The sequence below is a fragment of the Blennius ocellaris genome (assembly GCF_963422515.1).
Source record: "Blennius ocellaris genome assembly, chromosome: 15".
Classification (NCBI taxonomy): Eukaryota; Metazoa; Chordata; class Actinopteri; order Blenniiformes; family Blenniidae; genus Blennius; species Blennius ocellaris.
The window spans coordinates 20,175,457-20,202,509 of NC_137664.1; the positions used below are offsets into that span (position 1 = coordinate 20,175,457).

Below are 27,053 nucleotides of genomic sequence, written 5' to 3' on the forward strand. Positions count from 1 at the left end.
CCTCTCCGTTGGAAGTTTTTCTTTGTGCTTCTTCCTTTTTCTTCCTTCCCCTTCTGCTCAGAGTTGATCTTTTTGATCAATCACTTATTGTTATTCCAGTGCCTTTTGTGTGACTTTATTGCTTTTTCCTGCTCTACCTGTCTGAAAAGGACTGCCTCCTTTTGTTTTCCAGTCTCCTCTCAATTCCCTGATACAATTCAAACAAAAGGGTGAATATTGTGAGCATTTAGAAATGGTATCTTCGCAGTTCTTAAGGTCTTTTAACTCTTCCTGTGCACAGATGATGTTTCTCATGCTGATGAACTCTTTAACGTTTTAAACTTTATCGCAATTTTGTATTTGTGCTCACCATTGTGGGCGTTTTAAAGAATGCCTGGAGTCGTCTCTGAAAGCTCTCTGAACAAAAGGACTTGGAGCAGCCTCAAAATAGACTTTGATGCAACAGAATACAAGAAAAGAAAACTGCCAAAGACCAATTCTGGATTCATAAACCGTCCCCACAAGAAAGGGTTTTATTGAAAAACTTCAACACTACTCTGACACCTATCTTTTTACTTGTCCTTCTATAAAAACAGTGTTACTGGTGTTTCATATCTGAGTATATTTATCAGTTTAATTGCAATTTCTTTGGACTCATGCAGAGCTTTGCATGCATGGAAAATATGTTGCACCATATCGGTGTGAAATGCAGTTTTCCTACCTCCATTTCAACTCCATGAATCTGCAGGACAAATATTCTGTCTGTTCAGCCTGATCAGCACAAACACACGTTATCAGAATGAAAGCAAACCCTCTCATCCGAATCTCCTTCGTCTGCGGTAAAATAATCCTAAATGCATGATTGCCTTTGTTTACCTGATGAATTCCTGCCTTTAACCCTTCATGCTTGGTGCTCAGCAAGGCAAGGTAAATATATTTATAGAGCACCATTCAAACATAGGGCAATTCACAGTGCTTTACAAAGAAATTAAAGAAATACAGAAAAGCTTTACAAAGACATAAGGAATATATTAATAAAAGAATATATCAGAAAAGTTTTAAAAACAGCATAAAAAGTAGAATAAGGTAAGAGCTTTGTTAAGTTAAATTTATTAAATTGAGTAAAGTGTATTGTTTATTTGATAGCCTGTGCACACAAGAACGGTTTAAGTCCTGATTTAAAAGAAGTGAGTGTGTCTTCAGGTGTTCAGGAAGTTTGTTCCACAGGGGAGGAGGTAGGAACTAAAAGCTGCTTCACCTTGTTTGTTTCTGACTCTGGGAACACTGAGTGAACCTTTTCCTGAGGACCTCAGAGGTCTGGAGGTTTGATAGTCTACAAGTACATCTGAGATGTATTTAGGCCCGAGACCTTTTAGAGCTTTGTAGACCAGAAGTCAAGTTTTGAGGTGGATCTTCTGACACACAGGCAGCCAGTGCAGGGATTGGAGCACAGGTGTGATGTGCCTGGAGGAAAATGACAGTGACAAATAAAGGTTGCTCGATATTGGAGACAATGCTGCTCTTAAACATAATCTTCCCTGGATAATTCACTGAACAGGGAGAACGTTTCCTTGATTAGTCTGGAAAACAAATCCCCCTTCACTGGTGGCAGGCCTTTGGGTAACGCTGGAGACAGGGATCATGTCGGAAATGGCCGTCACAGTGCGAAACATCACAAGACCATTCAACCGATGGACTGTAGCACTCCTTATGAGATCTCCTGCTCTGTTGAACAGCTGAAGCTTCCTCACCTACGTGCATGCTGTGGGTTTATTTGATAAGTTGTTTTTTATATAGTTGTAACAAATATGATGAAGTAGGCGTAGAGTTTGTGTATTGACTGAATTTACCGTGATGGCATTTATTAAGTACTCGTATCTGCTAGTATCATAGCTCATATTTGTACCTGTCCTTTAAAGAAGGACTTCTTTAGCCACAGCTCGTGTCTTTATACATCAGCAGTTTCACTGACACTGACTGAGAAAGATACTTGCCTTCAGGTGAGATTAGTTAGTTAGAATGTTTGTCTTGCAATTGGAAAGCTTTTCTCTTGAGTTTCTAACTGTTTTGAGCAGAGTGATACATCTGTGGATCATTGCTGCAAGTTTGTTTGTTTGTTTTTCAGAGTTTGTCTTACCACATGAGCAGTTAAATCACTTTCATCCTGGCCTTTTACACTTCTGGTATTTTTCTGTGGTTTGGGCCTCAAGCAAAGCTCCCCAATGAGGATGAAGTGGTTGGAACATCAGCCCCATCCTCCGTTACTGTTTTATTGGGACACCTAAAGGGTATTTTTCCTTTAAATAGCCTGTGATGAGAACCTGACCTTTAAAGAGCCCGATATGCCCACTGCAGTGAACCAGTGTAGGTTTGGCTTTGGCTCACCTCTGCATATTTCATCTTGCTCTGTGGAAAATCCCAGCTTTATTTTGTGGTACTTTCTGTCTCCACTCCATCCAATGACTGTTATTTCCCAAAAGTTTGTAACCAGGATTTCTCAATTTCTACTGTTTGGATGCAAATAGCCAAAAAAAAGAGAGATCACAACAGTTACGGAAGATATGGTTGTAGGTCTGTATGTTTTGTCAAGTTTTTTTCCCGCGAGGTTGATTGACAACTCTTATGAGCACTCAAGCAGGGCCGACATGTACTGTAGCTTCTCAAAGTTTTCCCCAAAGCCAGTGCCAAACGAAAAGAAACTGCCACATTTTCTGTCGGGAGAGCCGAAAGACGGACCCAGAGGGAGACTGAAGTGTGCTCAAATGTGGATGTTTGGAAAGAGAAAAGGTTAGAAAGGATTTCAGGCAGGTTGGCAGGCGAAGAGGACCAGATGGCGAGGCAGGGATTGTGGGAAAAGCAGGTAAAGTATGCAAACAGGCCAAAGGACAAGAAACAGGGGGGGCTGTTGTATGAGAATAGATATCTGTAACAGACACACCCCACCACATCAGGACTCCGTTTGAAACCATCAAAATCTGCCACAACTTTTGCCAAAATGTAACATGCAGTGCAGGGCTGTCAAACTCAATAGAATAGAATAGAAGTTTATTTATACATCACCTTTCACAAACATGTGTCACAAAGTGCTTAACAGCACTAAAAACAGAAAAAAAAGAAGAAATTACATTGAAAGGGCACATACAACTCTGTTTGATTTCAGGCCCTGTTTGCGCAACATTTCAATTGCAAACACACCATTTGTGCATTTGTGTGCCAGGCCACGATTTGCCGCAGTTGATTGTTTTTATATTGAAACCACACACGCATGTGTGCAGAGAACAATGTACTATAAACATTAACAATGGGAGTACAGATCGACCCGTGTCATGACACTCTGGAGACTGCCATTATTGTCCATCGACTCCTGGATGTAGAAAGAAATATATACCGTGGGCATGTGCAGTGTCATCGTTTCCACAGTTTACACCGAGACGGAGCGTTTAGAAAAAGTCATGTTTTCCCCTGTTCACAGTGCGGAGACGAAGCGTCTATTCTCAAAAAGTCAATCCGGTCACCAAACCACCTAGAAAATTGTAAATATTTTTTAAAAATGCATCCTTTTTTTGGAAATACATTTCTTAAGAGTATTGGATACGACGCTGAGATGTCAGTGAGTTTGTTAAAAAAAAAAAAAAAAAAAATCCATAATGCAAGTTATAAGGGACATTTCACTATATTTTGCACCAAACGCTTTCATAAAAATTAGCTCTATGTTGAGATTGTAGTTATTTTCAGTCGAAACTCTTTGGTTTTGTGGCTATTATGGACATTTTCGTCACATATATTGTGCAACATCATAGAAAGTCTTAAAAGTTATAATATAAAGGCTTTTATGACAATATTTTACCCACTGAAGATGAAATTGGGGCATTGTCCCTAAACTAATATGTGTTTGACACCTCTGATCTCATCTAACCTGTCAGAGTGCAAGGAGCCGGCTTGATAACAAAAATAAAAAGGAGGCAGAGCTTTTATTATATTCCCTCTAGCTCTGACTTTTGACCTCTGAGGAAAACGCAGTAGGGATCAGTAAATCAATACCAAAATATCAATATTTGAAAAATGTCCCTCCTCTCTTTGAGGGCTGACACGGTCAACCTTAGCACTTTTTTAATGACTATGATAAGAGGAAATAACGAACGGCTTTCTTTTACCACATAAGCATTGATACTGCATCAGTACAGGAGTTTTGGTTATATATTCAGTAATCATGCTTACGTGTCACTGTTCATGAGTCAAGGTACTAGTAGACTACTGGATGTTACTTAAACTCAGGAATATCTTAATCCTCACGAAAGAAACATAATCTATTGTTTCAGAATCCCCATTTGTTTCTAAAATAATGAACTAATCTTCCTGGGATCCAGAAACGTCATACATCTAATACATACTCCTCAAAGATCACTTATAAGATCCAGAAACATACAAGAATTACTAATAAGAGACATCCACAACCAAAACCACTTTAAAACTTTGAGTAAAACTGTGAGTGAGACAGAAATTAGCCATGAGTGTGTTTGTGTGACTGCAGTGTGGCGTGCCTATATGTCATGTAAGTACTTACATCTGAGATGCTCTCAGTATGGAGGCAGTGGGGGAGGGTGAAGCCTCTCAGAGCCACAGTAGCATCGAGGCAGAGGGTCTGTGTTTTGTAGATTGTGTACTTTCCCGTAACCCAGCGCTAACCTCGCAGATTGATGACTGTGGCTGCCGTCGCCCGGAGGGGGAGCGCGCAGACCCTCTTCTCTTAATGGCACCGAATGAAACGCAGAGCGGCTCTCCCCGTCCTCTCCATCATTACCATCTTGCTCTCTCGCCGCCGCCGCCTTCTCTCCTCATTGCCTGCTCAGTGCCCTCCACACTCCCCTCATCACTCCACCCTCCCCCCGGCGAGGCCGTGGCACAGGATCCCGTGGCGTCCCAGCAGCTGATGTAGCGGAGCGGCGCGCTGCTTGTCTGCCATGTTTTCCTTCAGCTGGAGGGTGTGGTGACAGCTGCGGTGCTTTCAGATGGGCCGTGGCGCTGGCTGTGACAGCGCGAGCTTGCTGCCACAGGTCCCATTGTGCAGATCAAAAGCGGGAAGGTCCAGTTTGGATGAAGGATTTCAATGTGAAGTGTCATGTCATTTGAAAACAAATTAAACGTTAGCAGGATGAAAACTCAGTCCCTCTTCAGGAAACTCTGGTGGAGAGGATGTTTGATTACACACGACGTTAAAGCACAGTAGTTGTGTGGTTTCTAATTAAAATTTTACATGTTGATATCTGTGTCATATTAAACCATCAAAATGAGCATTTGTGTTGTTCAGCTTGAGGAAAGGAGGATTTGTTTGTAGATATACTAATTCGTCTATTCACACATGACGTGTTACCAGGCGTAAAGGCTTCCGGATGTAGAACGTTCTCTGCAATGCCATTTTAGGAATTAGATGGCAGTGCTAAGTCATTGTATTAGAATAACCAGTGATTGCTAAACATTGGATCAGTTGATAACGTCACTAAATCGCAATGGCTTGGAATTTCTGTTGTGAGATTTTATGGTCTGGAAATTCACACAAATTCCTGATCTGCAGTTTTTTTTATCAGACATGTCGCAAATCACAATTTAGATGCTGTAGTCGATTGTAATACTTTGGAAAATTCAGAGTAAACCCTGGCCAGCTATGTCGATCTTTCACAGGTTCACCTCTTGTTTTGGAAATGTGACAACAGTCATTACTGTGTATCCACATAAAGTGGCATCAGAAAAAAGGCACGAGAATCAGTTAATGAAAGTCAGATATTTAAATGTTTGGAAAGAGTCCACTCAGATCGTGCAACAATATCATTAAAAACTATAAACATTTATCTGTTTAATTTCTGTTGCAATATGAGAAGTGTCATCAACCTATATGTTAAACTGCAAAACATTTTGTCATTTGATATCCAGCTCATGGATGTATGACTCAGACTGGCACTAGTGGTTTGCATTTCAACGCCTCGCTCGAACTCGTCGCTCCATTGTGACCGTCGCCCACATGGTGGATGTGAAGGTCCCAGTGAAACAGTCAATGAGGCGATTTTGAGCTCAGTTTGGTCGAATGTATGGTGGCTAATGACTAATGAGTCTCTGATGTACAGTGACTGGTGCTCCGATAATCGTCTGCACGAGATGAATTTGAGGGATATTGCTATACCAGGAATAACTAGACTAGACTAGCTTTGCTTGGAAATACCCATTAGCATTTCACCAAACAGAGAAATGGTTAAACAAGCTGGAATTAGAAGTTCACAGGATTGACAGATGTTGCGTAAAAGTAGAATGGAGATGACAAAGGAGCTGGCAACACTTTTATTAACGTCTTTAACCAATTGCAACAAGGCACATCTGACGCCAACTTCTGGTTTAAAGCAATCACTTCAGAGTTTGCAGTGTGACGATTTTGTGTATAAAGGAAGCCACAAATACTCTTTACCCACAATATAAACAATAGTAAGAACACAACAAATACCTCTAAGAAAAAGTTTGTTAACCCTTCGATGACTATTCAGGTAATTTCTTAAAAGGTCGTCTTCCCCAAACAAGAAAATACGCTAATGGGAAAGGTGAGCTTCCCAAGAATAAAGGAATAAGTATTGTCATAATACTAATAACCAAAAAGTTGGTTGACTTTTCTGTTTTCTTCTCAGTGTCCACTGGCAATTTATACCAGTTAGCACCTCTCCCCACCTCACGACTACCGCCATCGGACTCTATTGAGCTGCTGTCCGTTGTACTACAGCGAGCTATCACCCTCTCCAGCTCTCAAGGCCACCTATCATGAGCAAAGAGGCTTATTGTGGTTTGGTCACAGGTTGTTACCGGCCGACGCGACCTGTTCACCGCTGTGTGACGGTGCAGATCTCTCAGCCTGACCAAGTATTCCTTCAACTTTAAAAGACACAACTAAAAACTCAGTGAAACAGACGGAGATGTACCAGCATATGAAGTGCTCTACACACACTGAGATCAAGCGACACCAGATCATTTACACAATATCATCATATGCTGGAAGATTTCGCCGATTAAGGCTGCGGGACAGAAGAAATCGCAGTCATGTCATTTGGAAATGCTTTTTGTTTTGTTTTTTTCCAAGATACCCGATAACATCAGCACAACCATGGGATTGAAAATAATGAGGCAGCTACTTTTTAAAACAAAGTCTTATTGATGGCCTGAGCATGAGAGAAAGAGCAGAACAAGGTTTGATGCTTGCTTCTATCCATCTTTACTGAAGTGGTTGCACTCACTGAGCGTAATGCCTCGGAGGGAGAGAGTGTCACCAAACAGAGTCAACGCTCCTTCCTGATGTTATAATCATGAGCCGAGCCGAGGAAAGGGGACGTCTCTGCAAATGAAGGGAGATTTCAGCTTATGCTAATGATGGTAATGTTGCCAACTGCTGCAGAGCTTTGCTTTTGAGAAAAATATCCCCCTCCTATCGGTGTCGTCTTCAGCGACTAAAAATGCGGTGGATGCTTGGGATATGCACCTCAAGAACGCTGGAAGCCATATTACAACAGAAGCCATTCAGAAGGGCTCCGACACTCGCTGAGGAAAATAATAGGCATTAAAATGGTTTCTCTTGAAATATCCTCCCTCCTCTTCATCACCTGACGCTCACCAGCAGTACAAAGAACTGCCTTTAAGACGAAAACCCGACCTTCGTAAGATGTGAGGCAAGATGTGATCATACTCATTTTATAACTGTACTTTACTATTTCATGTGTTCACTGCAAGTGGGTTAACATGCTTCCAGCCCACAACAGGAAATACTATCCTTCATCTTTTTCACCCTCTGATCTCATTTCAGATATTGTTGCTATCTTGTCAAACATATGCGGCATCTGATCTGCCTTGTCCATTTCATCATCAATCTGCCATTGCAATCTCCCTCTACTCTCACTTCATTGAGCACAAGATTGATGGGCGGAATAAGCAAAGCTCTTGGTCAACCACTGAGGACCGACACCAACATTTGTATTTGTCTACCTGTTGAGCCGGAGGCATGTGTGTCATAGCTTCGTGGTTGCCAACCTTTCTTTTCCTGTTGCCCCTTCAGTTCAGTTCTAAGAAAAACTGAAACGCCCCCCGGTGCTTTGATCTAAAACACGGCAGTGGAGCCCAACTCTGCTGGACGAGTCCACCATCACCAATGTGCAAATGTTTCCAAATTGAAAGAAGATGGTTTCTCAGGAGAGAGCATCCACAAAGGACCCCAATACGCAATTAGTTTCAAACTTAAAGTAATGTTTATTAAATTGAGCTGTCAGGAATAGGAATCTATGGCCATCCAATCCACAGGAATACGGCAGACGAACCAATAAGGCAATGGAGCAGATTTAATTCGCATAATGGAAAGCATAGCTGATGAGGTGCAGATGGAAACATTTGAGGGGCCATCCAAGAGAGAGCACACGAGCGATGGCGTAAGAGGAAGTGCACAAGCACAAACACACCAGACCTACAGTTAAAGGGTAGTGGAGGGGGGAGGGGTGCACACATGGAAGGACTCAAAAGAAAAAGAAGACAGAAGAAAGCGCAGTAGAAACCCAGCATTGACTGGATTAGCATTATCATTGTGTTCTCCAGTTAAGTGGAGCTTACTAATTCACTGAACTCCTGTTTACTGGAGACAAAGCGGCTCACTGATCCTGAATAGTCATTATCAGTTGTACCTGGGATGTATCACCGCTCATAAATAAAACCATTCTAGGATAACTGGTCCGTAGACAACTCGTGCACAAAACTGCAACCCCGGACAACTCGTCCACAGATGAGCTTTCCGAATTTTTTGGAGAAAATAAATCCTGCACAATGTAGTTTTACGTTTTGTTTCTAATTGATATGTTATATATGTGTCATATATCTAGTAAATGTGCATATATATTTAGTGTGGTATCATATGGCTTTTTATTCTTGTGAAGAATGATCTTCTTTGCGCACATGACGCCCCCCCCCACCCGAAAACTGCTGTGTGCTTTGCATGCACATCCCAGCTCGCTAATGACTGTATCAGTCATAGTTTAATCATCATTTAAAAGCGTTGTCGGAAGACGCTCTTGCATGATGCACCTGAACGCATCACTCAAAGTGGTCAGCTTCCAAGCGGCATTATCCCGTTCTGACATCAAAGATATATTAGTCCTGTGCTAGATGTCAAAAATTCTCCATTTGTAAGTTCTCCATTGGACGAGTTGTTGGGTTTGCAGTTTTGTGGACGAGTTGTCCGCGCACCAAATAAAACATTAGTCTAAATTTATACTCAGTTGCTGACTGCATGTTGGTACTTGAGCTTGGCCCCGTCTGTGTGACGTTTTACAAGACAATGCTTTGATAACAAGGTTTCCCCCTATTTCTATGGAGATCAGAGCTGTTTTCAAAAAGTTGTGTTTTCAGTACCTGCGAGCATCTAGTTTATCTGCAGCTGCTTCTCCTCATTGGTTCAAAGATGTGTTATAGAGCGTCTTCCTCTGACAGCCCTGTTGCAGCAACTTGACAATAATACGATATGCTGCACAACAATAAGACGGGACTTAGTAACCAATGGAAGAAACCAGAAACTGGCACAACACCAGTGGTGAGGAAGAACGAGTAAAAGGTCAGTAACAAACTCATCTGAGGACATGTTTGCAGGGGTTGTTGTTGAAGCATGAACAAAGCTGCTGCTTCGCTCCCACACTGCACAAACTCACCATGGTCTTGATTGTAGGAGGCGTGCTTGGGAAAAGGGCAAAATCAAAATAAGACTGAGCGTGTTTTTCTTTTGTTTTTTTGTTTTTTTTAAAGCCAGAAATGTTGAAATGGAAAAACCCAATTACATATGGGTGAAAAGTGAAATGTATGCGCTCAGTTCGCTGCACAGTTCAACAAATCAGAGTACAATTTGTAAAACTACAAGGCTGCCATGGTCCCCGCCGTTCCTCCTCCCCCTTTAGCAGTAATACGACGCCGGTGATCTAGCACAGGCAGCAGAGCGGTGATTCTCACTGCGAACGCCGCTTCAGCTTGCAGCCAGTCGGTGACACTGTGGTGGCAGCAGCAGGATGTGTAGGAGGCTTCTCAGCGCTGATAATGTGGCAATCTTCATTTCATGGCTCGTGATTTTGTTACACCCCCCCCCCCACACCCCCTGTCTCTCCTGGCGACCCAGCGGCTGCCGTCGAATTAGAGGCGACCCTAATTACCTCTGCTGTGTCATGTTGGGAGGGCTTGCTGAAAAATATGATACGTAATTACATTATATCAAGAGATGAGCTGCGGTTTTCTTTGTTTTGGCTGCAAATGGTCCAAAGGGGGTGGGACTTCCTGTTGCAGGCGGGCACTATGGGCCACCTTTTCTTTTCACTTCAAAAGAGCCGTATGACTGACGGAGGCAGGCGTACTTGGCCCCTGTCATGGTGGCGTCTTGAGCCGGCATGAGGCTCGTCAGATTCCCAGAAAGACAGAGTAACTCAGAGGTTCAGCTTTGGCTTTGTACCAGTTCCAGTTCGCTGCAGACGACTGGAAAGAGGATTTTAAAGAGAACATTCTCAATTTATAAAGTGCACTTCCGTCGACACGCGGGTTTGCTGTTTTCTTATTCATCTCAAAAACTCTGTTCTGGAGAAATACACATCCAGCCTTTTTCCATGAAGAAGCATTGAAACATAAAAGCTCAGCACAATTTATCATTGATGACTTTTATTTTCCTCCACCAGGTTTCATTAACAGAATGTAAATCCTCTGAAATAGACCCTGCCTGCCGATTACTTATTATGAATAATATTTTCATGATGCTCAGCTTTGGCATTGGCAGCAAAACCTCATAGAAAACCTAGTTTAGGCATTGATATGTGATAACTGTCTCGTAGTCTGTTTTAACGTTGCTATCTCAGTGCAAAAGCTCATATAAGTTATTGTGCTGATAGTAGTCAAGACTGTATTCTTCCCGAAAACTTTGAGGGAGAGGAAGATGACACCAGACGGTCAAGGCTTTGTTTATGCAACATTTTCAAGTGGAGACGCAAAACTTTCATTGCCACTTGGGTGTCCATTTACCATGATTAAAGGCAGAAATCGGTGCTTAGGGTGTTTGATTCATCAATAAAAAGCATGAATGACTTTCAGTTATCCATCATAAAACTATGCCGTTTACACAATAACATTGCTCGGAGCCTCTGAAAATAGAACTTTTTGAAAGCGGCTTCGTTGACAGCAGAAACGTTGTCACTATGCATGCAGACCGCGGCTGTAGCAAATAGATATTTTTGAGTTGATGGGCAATATCAACAATATTTGCCTCCAGAGTGTCATGACTCCCAGTCCAGATTCTCCTGGGACTTGTTTTATAGTTGACAATCACCAGAATAGCAATCAAACTCCATCATCTGTTCATGCTCATGTCTCGGCACTCCCATTATGTTAACAGTTTATTGTTCCCGCGTGTTTGTGGTTTCATTACAAAAACAAATAACAGCACCTACTCATGGCCCAACATCAAAACTACATCGTTTTCATGTAAGTGTAAATGGACATCGTTGTCAAAATGTTGCTCTGTAAATTCAAAACATGTCTTGGGTCTTATTAGTCCATAGGTGAAAACCAGAGAACACCCCTGCATGTACCGGGAGAATTTGCAAACACCAAAACAGAAAGATGAGTCGCCTGACCCGATGTCAAACAATGATGATCTTATTGTGAGGCAAGAGAGCTACCCACTGTACCACCTGCCAATTTCACATAAACTTAAGCAAGTCTGACTGCATCTCCAGTTTGATTAAAGAATTGCTGTCAAATGTAAAGCAAGACAGAATCACACTCCGTTTGAGATGCTTATTTAAAAAAAGAGAGAAAAAATTTGCTTCTTTGGTCTAAAACCCAAACTTTCCTCAGCAGTATTCTTGACGCATGTTGTTCTTTGACTTTGTGACACAGCGGAGCTCACAGGTCTAATATGTGTTGTATAAGAAGGTGTTAAGTTGGAGCTCAGACCAGTGCAGCGTCGGATTCCTGGAATTGCACTGTCATGCAGCGAGTGGGCAGACTCTCCAGGGGAATTTGTAGACTTCTTTTAAATCACTGCTCTTAGATTTTACAAAGCCAGCCACTGAGGGGAAAGACCTGAAAATGTAGCGACCTCTGCAAAAGCCCACTCAGGGTCCTTTAATGAGGAAAGAACTTTGTCCACATTCAAGTGGTCGGCCTTTTGAACTGCTGTTTGATTAAATATGTCTAAAATTAGCCTGAAGCAATTTACTTCACAGGAAACAAGAACGATATATTTAACTCCTGGTGCCCTGATAAGGGCTGTTTAAGCCTTTGTTTTGATGTATTTGCCTTCTTTTGTGGAGACCTCTTGCTCCCAGAGCCACCAGAGCTTTTGAGCACAGTCACCATGGTTGTTCGTTGAAAGTTTCAGGGCTGTAAGGAGCTTGTGGAATGATTCAGAGTGGCTGTCTTCATTTCTGCAGGCTTTTCCTCGGAGTGTGTGCGTGTGCAATGTGTGTGTGTGTGTGTGTGTGTGTGTGCGTGCGTGCGATGGCAGCTCTCTAAGCTGAGAGTGGGAGTACACTGTCACCCCGCAACTGCATGATGCATGAGTCCAAATTTTGTGGCGAGCTTTTGCTTTTTCTCCGCCGATCATTCAGAGCAGTCAGCCGGCGATGACTCATGGGAAGAACAGAGGTGGAATAACGATACCAAGTGAACTCAGATGAAAACATCAACCTCCGTGGATTCAAGTCATTACCCAGCGGTTCATTTTAGACATCGACACAATGTAAACTGTGGCACCGACTTGCTAAGGAAAAATAAGGCCCCGTTTACACATTTCAAGTGACAGAGCATCATTTTTTCCCTTTTCAATTCAGAAATCCTTTGCATTTCCAAAGTGACGTCCACACGGAATGGCAGAATGCTGAAAAACGTCCAACCGTTCTTGTTTATTTCTGCATTTTGCCGTACATAGGCCCCATACTGCTGTGTGCCGCGCACACACACACTCTTGCTTGCTGGTGAATTATCAGTTATATTTTAATGCTCGTTAACATGTAGCATGTAGCACTGAGCGGGCGGACATGGCCGTGAGCTCCTTTAGTTAAAACCCACAGTTGAAACAGTACCAACATGGAAAAAGGTTAAAATGTCGCCTCACAGAAGTGTAGCTGCTGTGAAGGGACGTGGACTGCGAGTTCTCAGAGTATGAAATGTCTTGACGAAGAAGAGAAATTTTCCACACTTGGCTAACGTCAGCAGCTTTCTTCTTGTTCTTATGGGAGTGTGCAGGGTGCCTTTATCTACTGGTCATTTGCAGAAAACAACTGTATTTACTATGTCCACGGTTTCAGGAAAGTTGTGTTTCCCCCAGTGTCCACGGAGATGGATTCAAGGCATTTTCCAAAAGTTTCCCCTTTGGCAGCCATTTTCAAAAATGTGGATTTTCAGTGACCCAGAGCATCGTTGTCGCGTAAACAGACACACAAAACGCAGCAGAAGTTTTCCGTTTTTCGTTTAAAGACGTAACAAGAAAACAAGGTCAGTAATCAAACGAATTGCATGTCACGTAATTTTTACATCTCTTCCTTGTCCACTGACAGTTTTGATGGACGACTGAAGCATTTGCTATATTGATTAAAGAAAAATCAACTCTTTCATCGAAATTACAACTAAAATCTGTCAGAATTTAGCTTGACCAGTTTAGAAATGTAGGAGAAAGATTGAGGACCTGGAGAAAGTCCTCAGGTAAGATAGAAAGCATTCAAACTCCACCTTGATTTTTTTTTTGGGGGGGGGGGTGAAAATGCAGAAGTGCGACACTTGGTGGTCATAAAACTCAAATGACGGGATAATACAAACAAGGTTAAAGATTAGATTTTTTTCTCAGAATACGTGGGAGTGTTGAACTTATATTTGGTTATTTATCGATGTGCTTATACAAAGTTATGATGGATTTGAAGTTCTCTTATGTCACATAGTGCAGTGGAAAATTACTCAGACAAGCAGCCTTTATGAAACTGCTTTGTATCCTGAAATATGCACAAATGTTTTTCTCACCCTGGCTTAACAATAAACCAGGGAAGCCTTATCTGGTTGGAACGGAATTCCGGTTTGGGGGAATGTCAAGCGGATCTATCTGTTGTTGTTCATTACAAAACTCAGTGAGTGTATCCAACCCACACTTCTCTGCTCTCTTACTTTGCAAAAGTAGACGAGATTTGCGGGTGCAACGGCTTACCATTCTCTGTATGGTTTTGTGCTTTGAAGCTTCAATAATAATAAAACACTCCAAAGACCAAAGGTTTGACACACTCTTTATTCCAAGACAGCAGACGACAATTTGCCATGACACTTGAGCAAGACAAGTTGCTGCCAGTGGTGTGCTAACACCTTGCATGGCAGCTGTTTGGGGTGTGTTTCTGTGTGTGAATGGGTGAATGGGTGAATGTTAACGTAAGTACTGACGTACTGAAGCAAGGCATTCCACTGTATGATGGAGTTAATCTACACTAACATGTTATTTTATTTGGTGGCTTTGCTGAACACTGAAGTCAATCCATGCTTGGTTGGTTCTTCTTTGATCGGACACACAATTGATACAGATAAACTGAGATATTTGTACATCATTTAGAATAATAATGGACCACAATCTGTGCTTTGGCTTTAAATCATAAAGGGTTCGTAGACATGGAACTTTGAGGTTGACATGGACTCATTTTGGTCGTTCAGAAAGTGTGTTAAAATGTGAGCTTGGTCCCTGCCAGCCACTGAATTTCTGCCTCGGTTTGTCAACAATCAATAGTTCCATTAGAGAAACTGATGGTGTTTTCTCAGCCTTTCTTACGTTTGCTTTTCTGTTTTGCTTGTTCTTTTGAATCGATTTGAAGATGAATGCTTTGAGGTTTTTATAAGTTTACAGGAACAACTTTGTTTGCTAAATTTGAATGATGAAGCTCTAAATAATCAAATATGGTGTCTTTATGAGTGCTGTGTTTCCTTTAAATAATTTGTATTAATAAGCATTTTCCATGTATCTCCCATAACTAGATGTTCCTCTAATATTTGTTTTCTTCACATTATACTAAAGCAACATATGGTGTAATTTGGAGAGACTGGCTAGAGGCAACATAGTACATAGTTCAGCAGTTTTATAATGAACTAAATGAGTGTAGCCCGTGGCTTCAGTTTGCCATATGCCCTGTATTTATTTTCATGCACATGCAGTTTAGTTTCAGCCTTGCATAGCCCGTACACACTCTACTGAAAGTGCAATACACTGATCAGCTTATGCATAAAAAGTGACTCATACAGCACATATATTATACATGCGTCATTATTACAGTCCACCACAGTACTCACATTACACACACATTTCTCATGCTGAGTGGTGGTTTTTAGTGGTTTGATGCTGGATTCCTCTTACTCTATTGCACGTTAAAACATATTGCTGGTGGCTGACCTGTTGGAAATCACAGGTCATAAAAGGCATCACTGTTTTTGAAACATCAGTAAAGTCTTTATAAATAGTCTTTAACTCCTGATAATAGATTTTAGCTCTTGGTCGACGTACACGTCTCACTGAGCTGTTGTTAAATAATGTAATTGGCTGTGAAATGTTACAGCAGGTGTTTGTTGTTTTCTTACAAACTTTGTCAGGCTCTTGTCAACACGTCACTTTCAGAATTGGCTTATTTTTCTCAAGTTTAAAAGAAGAAAGAAAGATTTTCTTCCAGATCTTTTGAAATGGGGGTTGAACGTTCAGAGCATTCTTTAGAAACCACAGCATGTCTGTGAGGGATTGTTAAAATTGTTTAGGAAATTGAGATTCATTTAATTGAGGATACACACTTACTGGCAGAAAATCACAAGTCTTATCAGTTCAGCCTGTTCTCAGCCCCAATATATAAATTAAATGGAGATTGAAGCACAGATGTGCAGCCGGAGGCTGTTTGTTATATAGAATACTGAATCACACCTTCCATCCTGATGCCACATATGATAAACTGAAGTGATGGATGTCCTTCCATGATGCCCTGTGGTCATACAGCAAGTCTTCTCTTTTCTCCTTTCATTTATTTTGTGTTTTTTTTGCAGGATTCTATTCCCTGCAGGAAATAGATGCTGCATATCAACATTCTTGGTTGCTTTCATGTATTTCTTGTGATAATTAAACACACAATCCAGCCACGAGTGAGCCAATTTACTATATTATGAACCAATCTAGCAAGATTTCCTTTACCTTTGTAAAGTAGAGTGGACGTATGGATGCAGGTCCTCTTAGCAACAATATTCATGTGACAAGAGAAAAAAAATGGAAATTTACAAGAGGCATATATTGAAAATCAATGTGCAGAAATGACTCCGTCATCATTTTCCATCTCGTTTGTTTTGGGAGACGATTCAAAAATAATTCCATACACTGCATTTTCTTTTCTTTTCTTTTTTTTGAACGTAGTCTCCTGAATATCTCCTCACACTGTGCGCATAGTTGCTTGTTCAGCTCTTTAAACTGGACAAAAATCCTGCTTCTTGTCAGCTTCCAGCACCGACTCTGTGCGCCGCTTCAGGTTCTCAAAACATTTACTCAAGCGTAACTCAACTCGGTGCATCTGTCCGAGCTGTCGGCTGAAGAAATCAACAAACGCTGAGAAAAGAAGACTGCATTTATCTTAATTTTGAGCACAAATACAAAAATCTGAGCTTGGAAAGAGCTGAAAACAATGTGCAAATTATTAATTGTACCTATGGGTCAAGCAGAAGAGATTCAGAAGTTTGGCTTCTTCCAAAAAACTGAATATATATAGTTCATTAGTACAAAAATGCCAGTTAACTTTATCTTGCTGGTTGTTCATCTTTTAAAAAACCTTTTCAATTGTTTTCAAAACCAGCCACTGTGATGCTCTAACATACATGCTCTCCTGGCTCTCTGTGGGAGAAAGAGATGCTTTTTTTGTTGCTGCCGCCTCAATATAAAGATGAAGAATTAGGAGCCTCGCTGTAAAGTTTCAACATCAGTTTTGAACATGGCCAAATGCACTCAAACCATCCAAGTCATTCTATTCTAACATGTCTGTTTGGTTATGAGCTCAAATGTCTCACTTAATGCACTCAGATCTCTGTCCAGAATGAGAGAAGTGTTTTGGGGAAAATGTCCAGCGATTACCTTCAGGTTCACTGAACTGAATTTAATAAAGATGTAGAGGAGACGTAGCATTCATACTGAGAAGATTTAACAGAGGTGGAGAGAGAGCGGGGGGGAGTGAAGAATCAGTGAAAGACGTGAAGATTGAGCGATGACATGACGAGACGGTGATGAAATGCTGGAAACACAGGAGAAATGTTGCCAAGTGAAACAGCGAAGCTGATGTCAGCTGTTTATCCCGGCTGTTGCCGGCCGCCCCTCCGACAGCCGAGAGTTAGCGAGCGAAGGTGCACGCTGCTGTGCACGCTGCTGTGCACTTGTGCGCGTTCGTCTCACTTTCTGGGGTGCATAATGTGGCTCTCCAGTCTGCTGATTCAGCCGCCCCGAACCTCCCGTCACAATTACAGCCAACGTCTGGCAGCTACTCTGCAAAAAGTCGCTACGCTTCTCACAGCCCCTCAATCCACCGGTCTGCCCCCCCTAAACACACACACACACACACACATGCACGCACGCACGCACGTACACACACACACAATACACATCAAACATCAACAATGGACATTGGAACATGGCATGGACTGGGAGCCATGACCCTCCGGAGGCAAACATTGTTCATCTACTCATTCGTTTGCACAAGAACTGTTTATTACAGCTGTGGTGTGCAGGCGCAGTAGCGGTATTTCCAAAAAGTTGCATTTTCCCCCATTTCCACGGTGCCATTTTCAAAAAAGTTACATTTTCAGTGGCTCTGTGCACCGTTGTCGTGGAAACGGGGGCCTACAAGTATTATTTCATTTTTAAGTCTAAGAAAGTTCTCTTCACTAACTGAAGTGCTCTTATGTGGGAAGAAAAACAAGAATTTCATGAAAGCGACAAAACTTTGACATGGTTATAGTTTGACATTTGGTTGCTGCATCAGACAATGATGAATGCAGGAGACGTTTTGGCCAAGCACATTACAGTTGAAAGACCACCATCATTACTTGAGGACAAGGGAGTGGAAAGATGGTTTGTACTCCTACTTTCAATCATGAGGTTTTCTTCTGCTTTCCAGTAAAACGCAATATTTTTTAACCAGCTTCCAACGTGGAACCTTTTGTAAACACGTCGACTTTGCCTCTGTGGAAACAGGGGAAAATAGAACTTTTTCTGAAAGGCTGCTCCAGAGCATGTGCACCACAGCCGTAATAAATAGCTCACGACTCCCAGTCCTTATTCTCCTGGGACTTGGTGGTTTTATTGTTGACAGTCACCATAATAACAATCCAACTTGATCGTCTGTCCATATGAATGTCCGTGTTCTCACTATTGGTACTGTTTATAATGTATGTGCGACTGTGCCCATGTGTGTGGTTTTATTGGGAAAAAAAAAAAAGTCAACTCAATGCCCAGCTCACTAACTACATAGCTTTCAGCATTTCTGCCATTTATGGTTAAACGGAGAATCTATTAGAAACTTTGCTGATTTGAAAATGCAAAAACAATACAAAACAATGTATTAGAAACATTGTCATGTAAAATAGGCCTTGTTCTTGGGTTCTTTATAAACTGGTTGACTGCAGGTCAGCCAAACCCTCAGATCTCCATTGGGATTTCGAGCATCTCCCAAGAGGGTAACAAACCACAGACTGGGAACTGGTGGATGCAATTGAAGCCATGAACTTACACTCATGCACAGAAATGGACTACTTTCTACTCCTGATATTGCTGTTTTGTTACATTACTCACCTGTGAAACTCCATTGTAAGGAAACTCATGTTGTGGAGAAGATACTGTAGACTTTGGGATGGGAGGGTTTTGTTCCAGTACCAGACTCCTGCCTACAGTTTTGCTTCAGCAGTTGCAGCAGGCCATAATGTTGGGGTGTCCACAGTCTGTGGTGAGTGGTGTACTTCAGTCCACATTGCTGGAAGCTGGCCAGTGAAATGCAATGTGTGTGTGAGCCTGTGTTCATGTACTAAAAACAGTTTATACTGAAGGAACTAACTCGTCACACCTCTTTATGTGGAAATAATTCATTTGAAATCCATGTTTCTGTTTCGCAGTGATAGAGGACGCTGAGCCACATCAGTTGTATTTTGGAAAAGTCCCTCAGATGACACAAAGACATTTTAAATGGCTTTTTTTTTTTTCATTTTCTTAATGAGGCAAGTTGTCAAAAGTTATTCCTTAGCCAAATAAAATACTTTTCACTAGAGAAAAAAATCAGGAAGACTGACTCAGAGTTCATTTAAAAACGAACAGCATTCACTCATTTGTTTCTGAAATTACTGCATTCCCTGACATACGTTGTATTTTTGGACACACCGATACCAGTATTGGGTATGTCGGCAGCAGGTAGACAAGATATGATGAGCGATGCTCGCGGTTACACAGAGTTAGCCTGATGGCGCTCATTTGTACATGCTACATTTGTACATGCTACATGCTAAAGAGTTCCAGGGCTCACATGCCAGCAGCACTACATGCAACACAAATATCGAGCTGGAACGTGTGACGGTGCACAGCGACCTCGGTCTCCAGTACCTATAGAGCAGTGTGTAGATAGATGCTATTCAGTACTTTATGCGCACTGGAGCCTTGAGGCTGTTGGAGGTGTGCGTATCATCGACTCAGAGGAGGTTCATTGCAATGCATAACCTTCACACATCGTTTGCCTTTGGATTGTGAATTAGGATTAATAGAATTCAATCAGTACTCGTTTCAGTGTTCGATTTCGGCAGGGAGCTAAAAGTTAGTTCGCATATTCATACTCTTACTTTGATGTTGGGAATCGATAAGATTTTTGCATTTCCAATTCGTGCAAACGTAGATTCATTCCGGAGTGGATCGAAAATGCGACATTCATTTCAAGTTATTGCTGCTATGTGTGCAAATGTTTCTGAGTGTTGGTCGGATTTCCTCCCTTTGATGAAATATCCACAAGAAGTCCTGTTGTCATCCTTTCTTGTGAAAATTAGCCAAACTTTTGGAGCGTTTGTGCCACTTGCGCGCCAAGTTTCCTGATGGCTGCGTGCAAGGTGACGTCATTCGTGACCACTGGAATCGATAGGGGAATCGTCTACAAATTTTGCAAACGATTCTGAGGAATTGAAGCACTCTTACTTGTACTCGGTCTTTAAGAAAATAGTATCACTGCATCCTTGTTTATATTGCTTTTTAAAAGGGGGAAATTTGATGCTCAATGACAAGGTGCATCTCATCTCCTCATATTTTAATTCTTCATAAACATTGAAAATGTCTCTGGAGGCCCAAACTTATTACAATCTAATTTATAGCATAGATTTAGACTCTGCATCTTGCATTGCCATGCAGAGTGATTGATTATATCTTGGTGTTTGTGTGTGTGTGTGTTTATGTTTGTGTGTGTGTGTAGACCAATGATGTTGTGGGAAACACCTGGAACTGGCTCTACTTCATCCCCCTCATCATCATCGGCTCGTTCTTCATGCTCAACCTGGTGCTCGGTGTCCTGTCGGGGTAAGTCACACTGGATAATGAATGCAACCGCCGCTAATTATAATGCTAATGTAGCATCTTTTACGCTCACTAAAGATTTGACTTTGATCATAAACAAGCTGAAAATTAAAGTTTTTAGCAGCTAATTTACATTTCTCTTTCTACTTCCTGGAAGCTTTTCCTTGCAGTGCATGAAAACCTTGTTTACTGTACAACACATCGTAAACACAGCTTGTTCTGGGTTAATGAGGGCATGTTTAAAAGGGGAAGTGCCTCCTTTTAGAAAAAGAAAAATATATATATAAATTTCAGTGGACAACCTCTAAAGGAGGAGAAGCTCAAAGCATTTCGGATTAGAGGATTCAAACTATCATTAATGTATTTTTCTTCCTTTAGCAACTCCGAGCTTGTATGAGCTCACAGTTTCATGACACTATCCTGCCACTTTATTAGCTATAGGAGACAATAAAGCTGAAGGGAAATTGTTGAATTGAGTGCGACTTGCGCAAATTGAAAGATTATTAACCTCTCCCCTCGTATCATTGAGTGCTTCTACTTTTTCATGTGCGAGCCTCATTGTTTATCTCGCCGTGCCGTGAAAAGGCTGCCCTCAGCGGCTTTAATCATCCCCGTCCTCTGTGCTCCGGTTCTTCATATCTCATTGTGTCCGCGGCCACAAAGAGCCTCGTCTCACCTGCTGTGATTCACCGGATGAAAGCAGACACACGATCATCAGTCTGCAGGGAAGCCCTCTCCCGAGGGGGGAGCGATCAGACTGTTCCTAAAAATAAAAGGGGGTATTCTCTGTGTGGTTCCCCCTTGATTGAACCGGAGCAAACACCTGCGCATCATGATGATGAACATTTTTACTGTTAATATTTATTCAGGCCTCGTTTACTCGACGAAAATATTTCTTGTTTCTGTTTCCATGACAACTGTGCTTAGAGACACTGAAAACACAACTTTTTGATAAAGCTCTCAATATGAAACTTTTCAAAAGCACGAGAAGACACAGCTGTTCTGAAATGCCTCTGTTCACCAGAGCTGGACTAAATAGTTCTTCTGCACATGCTCAATAGATGGAATAAGAACAATGTTTCCTCCAGAGTGTCCTTATTCTCCTGGGACTTGGTGGTTTTATTGTTGAGTCACAGTAAATACAATCCAACTTGGTCGTCTGTCCATACGAAGGTTTGTGTTCTCCCATTGTTAATGTTTAAAGTGTATCTTTCTCTACATGCACGTGTCTGTGTCTGTTTGTCTGTTTTCAAAACAAAAGCAACCCACAGCACCAACCTTTGGCCTGGCTTGCTAAATGCATTGCTTTCAAAACACTGCCTGGTAAATGTTTTCTGAAATGAAAAAGCAAAAATGATGTGTCACTCAAAATTTTGTTGTGTCAATGGGACATCATTTTCTTACAATGTCATTAAGCTGACATTAGTTATTCACAAGAAAGAAAAGAAACGTCTCCTGTTTGTCTTATAACTTTCATTGGTAGTCATTTGGTGTTGGTCAAAGGTTGATGGAGTCATAGTATCTACCGTGAGGATACAGATCAGCCGGCTCGTCATTAAATTAATATGCAGTTTGTTTATTTTCCTTTAAAGTGGCACATTTGAAGGAAAGGTGCATGAGCAGCTAAACTAACTATTTGGGCTGAGCCCGTGAAAATGTCTCCTCCACCAATGCAAAGCAACTGATCGTTGCTGTTGTTTTCGACCAGGAGTGTGAAACTTGGTATTTAGAGGACAAATCCAGCCGGATTACAATTAAAATGGTCGTGGGAAGCATGGTTATTTTTTTTTCCAAGAATGGGTTTGATGCTAATTCAATTCCACTAGCAATAAGGTTGGTAACTTTTACTGCCAACACTGATTTCTCACTTCCGAGCATCACTGCCATCTGTTAAGTTCTGGGTCTCACTGTTTTATATCCCCTAGTCCTCCTCAAACAACGGAAATCTCAGTGGAATAATGAATGAGAACAGTTACTTTATAACTGCTAAATTGCCATGAATGTTTGTTATTATGACATTTTGCAAGGCCATCCCAGATCAGACACCCACAGGACAATTATTTTCAGTGTCTTGAGCTTGGGTGGGGTTTGCTCCAAGGTTTTTGACTGATCTGGATGTGGATCTGGACTGATCTACATAGACCAAGTACAAATGGGCAACTGGTGTGTGTCACCATTTAAAAGGAGAAAAACATTATTGTTCAGTGTTAAAAGTATTACCAAATAGCTGTGTATAAAACTGGAACAATTCACAACAATCACATTTTCCGCACTTTTTGTATGTAGTTTACTGCACATGGATTGACTTGTTCTGAATGTTGTTGGCCCAGCTTAAAGGTCAATGTCAGCTCTCATAACGCCCACTGTCGTGAGGTTGTTGTGGCTTCTTTTACATCTCACTTGGCTCATTGACCACTGGCCAACCACATGCACTGTATTCATGTTGGAAAATAGCATTTGCATGGTGATTCAGGTTTGCTTCAAAGTTGTAATAAGTCATATTCTTGTTTGAAGCCTTCAAACCTATATCCCCTTTACTGCTGTAATACCATTTTTAGTCGATCCAGGATCCAACCCAACATCAGTCTTAGACCTTGTTTACATGACAAGATTTTGAAAAGGATGTCTGTTTAGATGGAAACGGCAGAAACGCAAAGAACAATGCAGTTTTCATGTTGGGCCACTTGTAGATGTTGTTTGTTTTGCAATGAAACGACGCACATACGGAGAACAATACGATATAAACATAAACAATGGAAGTACACTGATACTCGTATGGACAGACGACCAAGTTGGATTGTTATTACTGTAATCACTTGAAAATGTGATAACAGGGCCTGAGCCAGAGGTCGTTGGTATTCAAAGCTTTAATAACATCAGAAAGAGGTGTGAAGTTTCTCTCTGATTTTAGTCCAAATTTCTGCATTTAACTTCTCTTGTCTCATCAAATACTTCTGTTGGGATTAGCTCTTGTGTGAGTTACATTTTAATTTGACCTACTATAAAAATGTAAGTTGCACTGGTTTCAAACATTTTCAGTCTTGGCTTTTGATGATGTGTTTTGTTTTTATAGTTCATCATGTGGTTAAAAATGTTTCTCTGTCATAAATAAAATGTCGTACTTTTCTAGCATTTGGTCCTCGCTATTGCATATGAGCCCCATTGACAAATAAACACTATATTTTCTTATCTTGTCACCTCTCTGGATCTGACGTATTTGTCCTTACAATGACTCCGAGACCAGCTATGATCTAAAAACGTCAGAAATTACCAAAATACATAGAAATTGAGCCAAAACATTAATTTTCATGATGGCCTCAAAGAGATAAAGTACTATCAAGGAAAGACATATTTGCAACATGAACTTCACAGTTCTATCATTGAAAATCTTCCAGATATTGAAAGGTGACGTTATCTTGTTAAAGATCCAGACGCTTTCAATACTTTCTAGTTTTCTGGCAATTCTACACTCATAAAATCTAATTAAATCTCTCACAATTCAGGGAAACTCTTAGCCTGAAGTTGTGGATTATATCATTTTGGAATAAAACAGCGTATTCTAAATGTAAAATCTGGAGCACTGGGTCTGTTCTCACTGAGAACAATGACTGACCTCTTGAATTACAATCTGAATCTATATTTATTCTATAGATTTAAATATATATTTGACATCTGTCATGCCAGAACAGGACACAGGCTTTGTTCTCGGCAAACTGTTTTCGAGTGTGAAGAATGAAGCTGCAGCTGTCATCTCAGCTGCAGCATTAATAATCCCTCCGATGACGTTGGAGCCTGAGATTCAGTGTTTCCTGTTTGCGGCTGTGAATGTAGAATAAAGTCTCTCCACGTGTGAGACAGAGGACTCATACAAGTCATGTGACGTCATGCTAATGTAGGCTTTTCTTTGTTGTTGTTGTTGTTGTTGCTTTGTCTGGACAGAGAATTTGCCAAAGAGAGAGAGCGCGTGGAGAAGAGGCAGGAGTTCCTGAAGCTGCGCCGACAGCAGCAGATCGAGCGGGAACTCACCGGCTACCTGGAGTGGATCTGCAAAGCAGGTGGGACAATGTCGCTGCTTGTCTCAGAATGTGAAACTCCCATATGAACACTGAGTGTTATTAAGCTTTTTTGCGACTTGCAGGCTTGTTGGAGCCCGATATGTAACAAACACCCAAAATGTAACAACGACCCAAATTATTATAAAATACTGTATAATGTAATAAAACCCAAAATGGCCGATAATGTACCAAGATACTGAGCCCACAACGGAAACAGTTTTTAATACTACATTATGGCGCAGGGAAAATAGTGTAAGAATTTTATTGCATTATAAAATGTGTTCAATGTGAATAAGACTGAAATAATTAGTTCTAAAAGTTTGAACCATTTGTTTCTATGTATATCTATCTACAGTTTATGGTATTTATGGAGGAACACTGTTCAAAGTCCTCCTTGCAAATTTAAGATGTATTTGCCACTGTCAAGCTTGTTCTGTTCACACTGTCCTCTCTAGTTTCAGACTGTGTTTTGTCAAGTTTGAGACTCTGTTAGTTTCAGACCATGTTTTCTTTTCCCCTGACTTTCTTAGTTTCAGAATGTTTCTTTTGCTGGTTTCAGACGTATTTCATTTTTTCAGTTTTATACTTTCATGTCGAGTTTCAGACACTTTATTAGTTTAAAAACCATCTTTTCTTATTTCTCCAACTTTCCAACTTGCCTTTCTTCTGCAGAGGAGGTGTTGCTGGAGGAGGAGGACGAGATCGCAGAGGAGAAGTCCCCGCTGGATGGTGCCTGGTACAAGAGGAAACAAAACCTTCCAGGTGAAAACCGAGTATCTGCTGCTTGATCGCTACGGGAAGCTGTTAGTAAAGCGGCCACGGAGAGCTACGCCTCAGTGCTTCTATTTAAAGAGGAACTTGTGCAGAGTGTCATAGCGCTACGTATTATTCAATTGAAAACCATCCGCCATGATTGTGATGGCTCTCTTTACCCCTCTGTGGACGTGCAGACCCGACCCATCCCACAGGAATTCCGTTTCTGAAAGAAAAGCCGAAATATTTGAAAAAAACCAACAAGATGTCTGGCAGCCTTTTGGTGCAGACAGGCTTCCAGGAACTCGATGCACCCGCCAGAAAACAGTCTGGCGTGTAGCACTGCAAACTTGTCATTTTTTGCAGTTTAGTTTCAGTGCAGATTCAACCTGACAAGACACTCCAGACACGAATTAATGAGCTCCCGAGGTGCTGGAAGGCGAATCCCTCTGCCTCCTCAGAAAAACACACTGAACTGCTCCTTTAAATCAGACTTATTCTCTCTTTTAATGCTTCCTGTGCTCAGAGTTTCCACTTGGAACATTCATGTACGTGAGGATCTGTTATTGTGCACCGGCTCTTTATTCCTGGGTCTAAAAGTTGCATTATTATGATCTCTGATTTTATTACTATAGTGCCCATAGTGCACACACTGAAAAGTTTATGTATTTATATATATTTTTTAATTTATTTGTGAGGCACATGTATGAACCGGACACAACAAAACACTGAGACCCGAGCTGAGATATCGGTGATGCTGCCATGACCGCTGGCAAACTGGCATTAGCCTCAAAGCCATGCTGTCTGGGTGAGTTTGTAAAAAGACCCATAATGCAACAGCAACTGGAGACTGTGTTTTTATTTTGACTGTATTTTGCAACAGAAGGTTTCAATATAAGGCTTCATGTTGCAATTGGAGTCATTTAACATAGTAATTGTTTTGTTTTGCAAAAAAAAAAATAGACATCTTCCTCACTTATAATCGCTGCCACAACAAAGAAACACTCATTATGGCACTATTCTAATGGCCCGGCTCACTCAACATAGAATTGGGCTGAATGTGACCCCTGAACAGTAATGTGTTTGACAACCCTGCCATTGATGATATAATTTTATAAATGTGGTATGAAAAGAAAAACGGAGAAAAAAAACAACAACAAATGAATTTATTTCAAAAACCTTAATATGGAGTATGGAATGTGTCTTATAAGGTTGTGTCTTCTTGTGCTTAAGCCTCACAATTATACTCCATAATCACAATCAAACCATATGCAATCAATCATATAATCAACATTCTGGGTTTTTAATGAGGGTTTCTTCTCTGTACTCTTCAGCTTCCTGCTCAGAGTGCACTTCATCGCTCCCTTTCTCTCTGTCTCTTCCTCCCCATCTTGCCTCAGGTCTGGTGTAAAGGGTTAATTAGTATGATGTACAGCCACAGCCTGATTGGATTTGTTATAGTAAATTCACACGTCCACGCCGAGGATGCCAGTGAAACGGCGGCGGTGCCAGAGGTTGTATTTTATCAATTAGTTACAAATGGAGGATTAAAACGTTTGAGAAAAACCACTCTAATGTCGTTAGAGCGGAAAATATGTATTTGGCCGTCGTCAGAATGAATGGCAGGTAAGACCAGCCGAGTAAAGTGT

The 27,053-nt window shown here is 41.2% G+C and overlaps 1 protein-coding gene across 1 annotated transcript in view; it reads left to right on the forward strand.

Annotated features, from left to right (window-relative positions):
- The window catches only part of LOC308140133 (voltage-dependent N-type calcium channel subunit alpha-1B-like), a gene marked incomplete at both ends in the record, with an annotated part of 213,483 nt that overhangs the window by 90,283 nt on the left and 96,147 nt on the right, over positions 1 to 27,053 (forward strand). The window contains 3 exons of the mRNA XM_080509811.1: positions 20,496 to 20,599; positions 24,536 to 24,651; positions 25,324 to 25,413. Of these exons, the coding sequence (XP_080365937.1) occupies positions 20,496 to 20,599; positions 24,536 to 24,651; positions 25,324 to 25,413 (310 nt within the window). The remainder of the gene's footprint in view (positions 1 to 20,495; positions 20,600 to 24,535; positions 24,652 to 25,323; positions 25,414 to 27,053) is intronic.